The sequence below is a fragment of the Carcharhinus amblyrhynchos genome, chromosome 3 (assembly GCF_965287045.1).
Source record: "Carcharhinus amblyrhynchos chromosome 3, sCarAmb.v2.hapA, whole genome shotgun sequence".
NCBI lineage: Eukaryota > Metazoa > Chordata > Chondrichthyes > Carcharhiniformes > Carcharhinidae > Carcharhinus > Carcharhinus amblyrhynchos.
In genome coordinates, this window is record NC_137326.1 from 95832777 (window position 1) to 95843031 (window position 10255).

At 42.5% G+C, this 10255-nt stretch overlaps 1 protein-coding gene across 1 annotated transcript; it reads right to left on the reverse strand.

Moving 5' to 3' along the window:
• Positions 1-619: 619 nt before the first annotated feature.
• On the reverse strand, positions 620-1516 carry foxl2a (forkhead box L2a). The gene has a single exon (XM_080186424.1). The coding sequence runs from the start codon at positions 1514-1516 to the stop codon at positions 620-622; it is 897 nt and encodes a 298-aa protein (XP_080042550.1).
• Positions 1517-10255: the final 8739 nt, after the last annotated feature.

The window sequence follows — 10255 nt, forward strand, 5'->3', positions numbered from 1 at the left end:
AAAACTTGACAAATCATCACATTTGAACAGCGATGGTGGAAAATAGGGGCGTTTATTAAAGATTACAAATCTAGAAAGTACAGGTAGAAAAAGTGCTATACATTTGACTTGGTCCCAAACTGCAGAACGAGCGGAGCTACCAACATGCAGAACTGTTACAAGAGCTTTAACATTTTTTAAACAAAATAAAAACCCAATGGCTAAAAACTTGCTTAAAATTTGTGGCAATAGTTCTAAATGGAACAATGTTGTCAAGAAATAAACTAAACGGATTTCAGCGGGTATCACATTTTAAAAAAATAATTAAGACGTCGGAAAAATGAAAGTTCATCATCAGGAAAGGTAATGCTATTTTGGACAGAGCTTGGTCAAACATATCTTTTCTTTAAAAAATTAACGATAAATCTACAAATGCTCTTATAGATAACAAATAGTTAACATACATTAAAAGATAGTTCATTCCCCGGCTGGGTGACTCATAATATTCTTGTTTTGTAAAATAAAAGTTCAAAACACTTACACTACCTGATGGGGTTCACCACTGTAATTTTTGGCACAGTTTAAAGAGGAGGATTTGGGGACAAAACAATGATTTAATGGTATCTTGCCGGCGTTTGGATTAAATGTCTATCCTTGTGTGTAATGCACTGTGTTTACTGTCGTGGTCCCAGTAGGAACAGTGCATCATGGAGAGGTCTGCCGGCTGCCTGGCGCAGGGGAACTGCAGGCCGCCTCCATTGCTGGAAGAAGGCGGGGGAGCAGGGCTGAGTTGCTGGGGATGGGGATGGTGGTGGTGGCTCATGCCGTTATAGGAGTTCACCATGCTGGGCAGGGCCATGCTCTGCACTCGCGAATAAGGGTTGTAGGACGCGTGCCCCGAAAGTCCCTTCACATTGACAGAGCCGACGTTGCCAGTGGCCATCTGGCAGGAGGCGTAAGACATGGGAGCCGGCGGCTGGCCGAGAGGCCAGGAATTGTTCATGAAAGTCGACTGCAAGTACTTGGGAGGGCCGATGTAGCCATAGCTGTCACTGGCGAATAAAGCCGTCTTGCTGTGTTGGAAATGGGTGGGAGGTGGTCGGAAAGGGCGCTTCATTCTTCTCCTCCTTCTATAGTTACCCTTTTCAAACATATCTTCGCAAGCCGGGTCTAGAGTCCAATAATTGCCCTTCCTTTCCCCGCCACCTTCCCTGGGCACTTTGATAAAACACTCGTTGAGGCTCAGGTTGTGTCGGATGCTGTTTTGCCAGCCTTTCTTATTTTTCTCGTAGAAAGGGAATTTGGTGATAATGTACTGATAGATGCCGGACAGAGTGAGCCGTTTCTCTGGACTCTCCCGGATAGCCATTGCAATGAGGGCCACATAAGAATAAGGCGGTTTCTGTGTCGGATCGGGTTTCTCCGCAGTCTTGTCCGGGGATGATTCGCTCTTGACTCGCTCTTTGGAGCTAGCCGTGGAGATATTGTCAGTCATCAGAACCATAGTGTCATCCTCAGGGTGCTGGTAAGTAGCCATGGTAAATATTACGTCCTTGCTCCTCACTTTTCACAAGTACAACACCGCACTCTTAAACTATTGCAGTTGCAGATCCTACGGTTGTACTGCGAGTTTCTTGATGATTTAAGTACCTGAGTCTGTACTTGGTCCAAAGTCTTGATCAAGTTCGTGGTCAGTTTTTTTTCCCCCTGTACAAATGCAATAAATGGCTGGTTACGAGTATGTTAGTATGATTGTACAGCCCAAGCTGCGGATGTCTATCGCTTTAAGCCGTGCCCTTTTCGTCCCTTAGCCCAGAGAGAAGCGCGTCCTCCTATTCGCGAATCTCTCAGCCTATACGCTACTCTCATTAGTGTGTAACTGATCGCATTTCCGCCTGCGTCATTCACTCCACCTCCCAATCAAACATCAGGACTTGGTTCAAGTTAAATATCGCTTACATGTCAGTGGGACTATTACGTTTGTTCTTTTAAACGTTAAATTCATGGAGCATCTAATAGGCGCTTTTAAACAGTGAATTGTCTTTTCAATGTGTCTGTGTTTCACCCACTTGCTGTAGCTGGAGAATCGCACGGACATTGGAACGGGGTATGGGGGGAGGGGGCGCCCAGCTCACTTAGCTGCGAGGGAACTGTATGAACTCCCGAATTCACCAGGGAAATCCGTCAGGTTCTTTCGATTGCCTGAGAATGGCAAAAACATTAAGACAATCAATAAAAAAAACACACCCGCGAACCACACGGCGCACGCTTTTTTTTCTGTAATCTGTCTAGGGACAATACAGTGATGATAAATGTATGGAGGATGAGGAAAGCCACCAACTGGGTTGGGTGTTGTATTTCTCACTGACTGTACAGATAATGAATGAATTTTCGAATCGGCGAGTAAAAACCTGCAAATCCAGTTTGCATTGATCTAAATCAGATCACATGGTATCGTGAACCTGACTTGAACATATGAAGCATGACACAGAATTGCACGGATTCTCTCTCTCGCTCTCTCTGTGTCCAAATAGCAGATTAAGAAGGATAATTACCAACGACTGTAAAACGGGCCCATCAACTGCACAGATCCCTAGGCGTTTACAATGCTCTGGATTTTCACCCCCCCCCTCCTTGCAGTAAGGCTTGATTATTTTTACTGGGGAGTTAGTGGGTGAGGGGGTTGGGTTGAGGCAGTCCTCGCTGCCGACCACCCATATCGGCAGTGTCTCTCTAAGCTATTTCCGTGCCTGGACCCAGCGCAGGTGTACCAGCATTGTTGTGTGTGTCATCACCTCGTTCAGATTCCCCTGAGAAGATTCCGCAGCTTCTACTCCGAAAGCGTGGAGATTTATCCCCTCCTCTCTCTCTCTACCCTCCTCTCTCTCTTTAAAGGAAGCAGACTTGGGATAGGAAATTCTGCTATTTGAGGTATTTCTCTTTTTTGACACTTGGGGGGCCGCGGCTACAACTTGATGTTAACGCGCCCCGGTCCGGGCGGGAGTGTTCACAGGGAAACCTGGGATGAGGCTTTTACACAGATCTCCCCTTCTTTGTAACGAGTGAGATAGCTCGGTGGAAACTCGGTCCCGGGCAGATAGCCGCCTTGGGGCTTGTTCACGCGGCAGCGTTTTTGGACTTCAGTCTAACTTTTCATACGTTACTGTGACATAGCTCCTTGTGCGGTTAAATATTCAGTAATGAATCGTTTAACATCAGGGGAAACAGAGTGCTGTTGAACTTCAAACACGTTGCTGATTTATTTGGTCAGTGGGTGAATGTGGAGCGAGTGGGCAGGGTAAAAGTGCGAGTACCAGGCGGTGAAGTTTTATCACATCTCGCCCAGCGAGCAAAAAGGCGCCCTGAGTGTTGGGGAAGGACGTAAAGTGCAGAGAAACCGGGGTTTGGATGGAGGGTCGCGGGGGGAAGCATAACTGGCTAACTGCAGAATGAAAAAAAGGGAAGATTAGCTACCAATATCGGAGGTCTCAAATCAATAATGTCATTCAAATGCTGTTTATCAAAAATGTTATTTGTAGACCTGATCTTTTTCATTTTAGTTATTCAGTACTGGAGTGATTCTGCCTTCATACCTTACTAGAATAACAAGGAGTTGTTCCTTTGATTATTTGTCTTATCTGCATATTCAAAAGAAGAAATGGAATGGAATAGTTTCCTAAATAAGTGAATTAATGCTGATTAAATGTGTAACAGTGTGTAAGAATGAATTAACCCGTGCAATACACTAACATTAAAATGGGAAACTCCATTTCCTCGCTGCCTCTGAAGATTGTCTCTGTTGGTCAAAGGACACGGCTCTACTTGGGGAGAAGATGACTCACTTAACGGAGCCTGATTGCAGTCATGTGAACCCTACAGGGAATTACACCCGCGACAGATATTTCCATGCCTGCCAATGTTCAAAGAAAGATAGTTCGATGCGCTCGGAGAAGTTTAGAGTTTAGAAGTTGCTGGTGCTGTGATCCCCCCCTCCCAAAAAAACAATTCGACAGCCAAAAAGTGAATAAAAAATGCTCCTCATTATTTTTTGAGAAACAAAATTCCAAAACTGACTAGGCGCCATCCAACCTGAGGTGAACTGCAGACCACGTGTGATCAGAATTATTGCAGAATTCTGCCTCATTGCAGAAATTTGTCTAATTTTATATATACTTTTATGTAAAAAGGCTGTACAAGGTGGATAAGAATTTATCCAGCCTCATGAATTATCTCGTCAAATGCAATCCCAAATACAATGCCCCCCTTCCACCTCCCCATCCATCTCCCCCCACTCCCCCCCCCCCCCCGTGAATACCTGAGCTTCTAACATTGTCGAATCAGAGTGATTCCTTTCAAGATATTTCTCTGTAAGACGAGAGGACGGGGTTCATTCCGGCCGAGCGACGCATGGGTCTGTGGCAGGCCCGGCCGCACAGAAATCACCCTGGATTTGTGCAGTAGCTTCCCTGGAAATTAGATAGGGACATGTTATTTCGAGTCACAATTTAAAAAAAAAATCCGGTGGAGGGCAGATTCTACCTGAATGTTACGAAATAACAGCTTATTTTCACCAGCTGATTAGCCTCAATAACATGCATTGTACGATACGTTTGCAGTAATGGGAGGATTGTTCACACTAAATTCCTTTACTTGAGTTACACGCATGAAGGCAAAATACGAAATGTGATCACACCCCACTCGCTAAAAAAACATAAGTATTTCACGAGCTAAAAAAGAAACATATCACTCGCTGTACACAGACGCCGAACAAGCTGAATGGTCCCCACCCCCAGGCGGCCCGCCCAATACCCCGCTTCCAATCTCGTCAACAAATTAATTTAGCATGAAGATTTTGTTGCAGTTGATCTGAAACACTGTATATAATAATCTAGATGCACGTTTTGAGCGCCAAAGTGAAGTTTACTGAGATGATTAAATTATAGGCGTTGTGAGGAGGGGTTCCATAGATACAGAAGCTGCTCACCTTTGTCTGAAAGAGGACTATATTTTCAAACTTGACTTAATTTATTGCACTGCATGATAAATTCCAGGACATAAACAAGGCTATAGGGCTGGGGAAGTACTGATCGGGCGTTTTAGAAAATGAGATGAAATATCCAGAATTATAAGCAAACCCTTTCTTTCCTCCCACTCTGTTGGGGAAATTAAATCTGCTCGGTAGAGTTCATCTCAGGCAATTATAAGTGGCAGCTCAGAATGACATTGAAAACGGGGTTAGCCTCCATGGTAAATCATTCTCGCTTTAAAAAAAAATCCCCCTCCCCATTCCCACTTTCCCCCAGACACACAACTGAAGATGTCCCTTGGAAGAATGCTTCAGCCCAACATTAACGAAGACACTCAATTCTCCTCCGAATCACATGTTGCTTATCTCAAGGGCAATGGCAGAAATAAGAGAATCAAATCACCGTAAAAGTAAACTCATCTGCCCCCAGACTGCAGACGGTCGGGCGGAGGGAGTTATTGAAAATCTCATTAGGCTTCTAAATGGAGTGTGGAGTCCAAATGCTAGTGGGGCTGCTATTATTGTGGCATCTGTGATGTACTGAGACACAGTAGCTGATGTCTCATTCTCTGGCTGCAGTGGGCCAACGTTTTTGCTCACGTTTTCAAACGCATTAATGTTTTCTTTAAAATCTTCATCAATGCGGCGTTTCCATGTAAGCCCGGAGATAGTCATGATTGGGGAACGCAACTTTAACACTGCTTTATAAAGCTCAAAGAAATGATCATTTTAGTCCAAAATGTTAAATTAACATTGCGGCGATATTTACGATATTGTGCATCCCAAATGGAAGCCCAGACGTTAATTTGTCGCAAAAAAAAGTTCCTGGTAATCTGGATTTAAATTTTAGTAGGCGATGCAGAGGGATGTTTGAAAACATTTCATATTCCTGACGATCAAAAGTCAATCTAAACGAAACGGTAACCGAATGCACAGAACAATCAATGTCAAACAAGTGCCGCTCTCAGATGTGCACTAATCATGTACAGGGGATAATGCTTGGAGGATGAAATTTCTAAAGGACACACTGAAGTCCCACTCGTGGTGAAGGTAGCTCACAACCTCTATCCCAGTGACTGAAGGCGGTGCATCACTCAGTGCAGTTCATTGTTGCTTTGAAAGGTGTATCTGCCCCCTCATCTCGGCATTTCAGCTTTTAAAGTAATCAACACAACACCTACATATCTTCGCCCCTTTGAGAGCTGACTCCGCAAGGCAGATTCAATTCATTCCCCTCCCTACCTCCCTTTCTAAATTTAAATCATTGAATGCTTACAACACGGAAGGAGGCCATTCGACCCATCAAGACAGTGCCGGATCTCTGCGAGATAATTTACCTAATCCCAACACTATTACCACCAGCCCCCACCCGCTTTCTCCGTAGCCCTGTTTCTTTTCTGTCCAGATAATTATTCAATTCCCTTTTGAAAGCTACGATCGAATCTGCCTTCACCACATTTCCAAGCAGTGTATTCCGGATGCTAACTAGTGACTGTGTGTTTAAGTTCCTTCTTCAGCTCCGTCCTGGACCCTTCCACCAAGTGGACCAGTTTTGCCTCATTCGTTATACCTTAATAGTCCATTTCTCGACCTTCAACGTTTTGTGCACACAGACACCCCGAGATCCCTCTGCTCCGGCTCCCCTTTGGAATTGTATTATTTATTTTACCTCTTCTCATCATTCATATTAAGGTGCATCTCACATCACACTTTTCGGCTTTAAGTTTTATCTGCCCATTCTACCAAGTTTATGTCCTCGAAGTATATCCTCCTCACAGATCACAATACACTCCAGTTTTATGTGGTCAGCAAATTTTGAAATTGTGCCCTGCACACCCAAATCATGTCGATAATAAAGACGAAGAGAAGCCGTGATGTTAACATGGACCCCCGCGGAACCCCAATATATAACGGAAAAGCAACTGTTCACCACCACGCCATGATCTTTGTCACCCTGCCAACGCATATCAATTCCACCAATGTCCTTATTCTTCAAAAAAACTGGGCTTTAACTTTGTTTGTTATGTGGCACTTCATCAAATTACATTGACAAGGAGTTCCGAGTGAGGAAACGCTTAGGATGGATATGGGATTTATTTTTAATGAATGTGAGTGATTTAGAATACTTTTATGACGTTGTTATTATTACCATTATATATAAATAAACCAACCACAGAGGAAATATTAGACAGTAGATTGGGGGCGATATTAGTAGCTACAGGTGGTGAAACACGTTTTATCAAATATCAAATTTGAGTTAAATACAAATGTAAAACAAACCCTTCAATCATTAGGATTAAAATTCAACAAATAAACCTGGCTCTTGAGCGTTTTCCGTGCAGCAGTGAAGAGGTAAAGATTTACAACTGGCTATAAATTCGGCAATACACAGTAAAAAGTCTGACAACACCAGGTTTAAGTCCAACCGATTTATTTGATAGTAAACTCACAAGCTTTCGAGGTTAAGCTCTTCTTCAGGTGAATGGAGACTTCTAGCCTCATTCACCTGAAGAAGAGCTTAACCTCGAAAGCTTGTGAGTTTACGATCAAATAAATCGGTTGGACTTAAACCTGGTGTTGTCAGACTTTTTACTGTGTTTACCCCAGTCCAACGCCGGCATATCCACATCATATAAATTCGGCGCCATTCTGAGAACTTTCGAACGGTTGATATAAATATTTCTTCCTGTGGTTTGAAACTGCTGCTTCTCATTTGAAAACAAGTTTGCGATCTACTGTTGGTAGTTATGTACTGAATTAGCTGAACTATTTTCTTTCCAACTCTTGAAATTGACCTCAATGTGACATGGAGAGAGAGTTAGAGAGAGATTTGGGGAACGATACCCACAATGTGAGTGACTGACAGGTAGAAATAATATTGGTTGGCGAATAAAATGTTATCATTGCGCCTGTGGACGGGAATGATAGTGTTATTAACCCACAACATTCGATGAACTAACTACCTGCTTATGAGGACCAGCTGTAGTAAATGGAGCTGCTCCGTTAAATATTTCTGTGAATTATTAATTTCGGTTCTTGAAATATTTGGTCCTGTCTGAACAATAACTGATTGATGTTGGAACACCTTTCCACTACAGTCCAAAGCCGTAGCTGCCATAGCAAAGAAACGTGTTCGTGACACCTCTTCACTGCATTCCATTCCAGTGCCCAGTGACAGGCTACTGGAAGGGTTGTTTTGTTAGTGAATGGCCAAATTTTGATCGGTAACATCTTTAAAAGAAAGCTCCGTTTCCCTTACAGAAGGCAATGGAAAGCATGCACCACCGAACCGAGTGTCCCAGTATATTGATCGGCGAGGGTGCTACAGAATTGACTGCTGAGTTGCTACTCGAATGATTCAATCACTTAGAGTTTCATTTCAATGCATTATTTTTTGTACAGACCCTAAAGGTGGGGGAGTTCCTGTCTCTAAGTGTTGCTGTAGGTCTTATCAATATTTCGATATATAAAACAACCTGTCAAAGCACAACAAATGTCCTTGACTATAACTTGAGCTCTGGCCATTTCATGTGTCCCCGTTGATTTGGAGAAGTTGTAATTAACCATCCACTAACTCAACAAACCCGCATTTAGAACAAACACAATGATCTGGAAAATATCAGCAGGGGATTAAAAGTAATTAAAATTCCGGCTGCTCCGATCACGGAACTAGCATCTTGTCACGCGCTTTAATCCGAAGAGAAAGCAAGGGTAATAAGGAGTGCGTTCCAATCAGACAATATCCCGAAAAAAAAGCGACAACTCTTCAGCAATTGAGAGGCACAGAGCGGTCACTATTATCTTACTGCTATGTTTTTAGCTCGCGTCAATTACTTCCTGTCATACATGTTGACCTGTTCGTGCAATTTAATATCTCTACTCACGTACAATATATTCATTGAGACAATACAGAAAATGTCACCAATATGAGATATACGAGTTTCTTCAAATGTTTCATCTTAGACATTCCCCCACTTCAAAATTCTATGACATTTTAGCGGTCTATGTAGACACTATGCAATATATTGTTTAATATAAAACTTTTAATTCCGTTCATTAATGCAGGAATAGGTACGATAATTCATCAAACAAAAGCGATGCTGGAAAAGGTTTCAGCTTTTGAGCGGATTAAATTTATCAACAAACATCATAAAACTAATTCTTTCCTGACGAAAATATCCAGAAATACAAAACGTGAGTAGCGTATCTGCTTTAAGAAACTGGAATTGTGTAGCCGAATTCCCATTCAGATGTTGGCAATTTTGACACCTTCTGGTTGTCATTGACCAGCCTGATACCTTATGGATTCAGTTTATCCATTGCGCAATGTAACTGTATTTTTCGTCAAACAATTGAAAATTTGGCTACGTTTAAAGGTTGGAGGGTTACTCGTGATACAGTTGAAACTATGGATTTGTTAACAATTCTTCCCCCATGGAAACCATTACCTCGTTAGGCAATCCCGCCCTCCCTCCCCATTAACTCACTTCTGTAAACAATACCACCCAAAAGTTTAAAAGTATTCAAACGTTGGAAATTTCCGTTTTAGGATAGAATTGTAACAAGACAGCTACCTGTGAACAAAAGCTATGCATGGCAGCAACTATTTGGTTTATTAATATTCTACTGCTCAGGTTAACAGACTGCGCAATTTTTACCAAAGGATTCAAGAAGCAGAACTTTCTAACACAAAAGTGACTTTATGTATAATGTACTTTCACTTGTGGAAATGATATGGTTACATCAGAATCTAGGTCACAACAAGGCGGTAGTAACATTTCAAATATAAGGTTTGATTCCTCACACGTGGAATTTATTTCCCGTGTATCTTGGATTCTATAAACAGATGTACGGAACAGAAAACCACAAATACACTAAAAAGTTATTCCAGACTTCATTTGTGCAGAACGAGAGCCAAGAGGTAAAGAAACAGGTTGATTATTTCTACTTGACTTGTTAATTATTATTTTCGGTCCCTGTGGTTTATTTTGCCAAGAACTACAATAAATGGAATTCCATACATACGACTCATGCCATTCCTCTGGCGCGCTAAACATCTCTCCGCCACTCCCGTAATCTCCCAACCAGGTTCTTGCACACGGTGAGGAATGAAACCAAAGCAGTGCTTTGGTCTCGAACACCATCTCTAGCAATCGGCAAAATAAAATGACATTAAACTGTACACCTCGTCAATTCACCTGCTACGCAAACGAAGTGCAATTGGCATTTTGCTGAATTGATGTCAAAAGC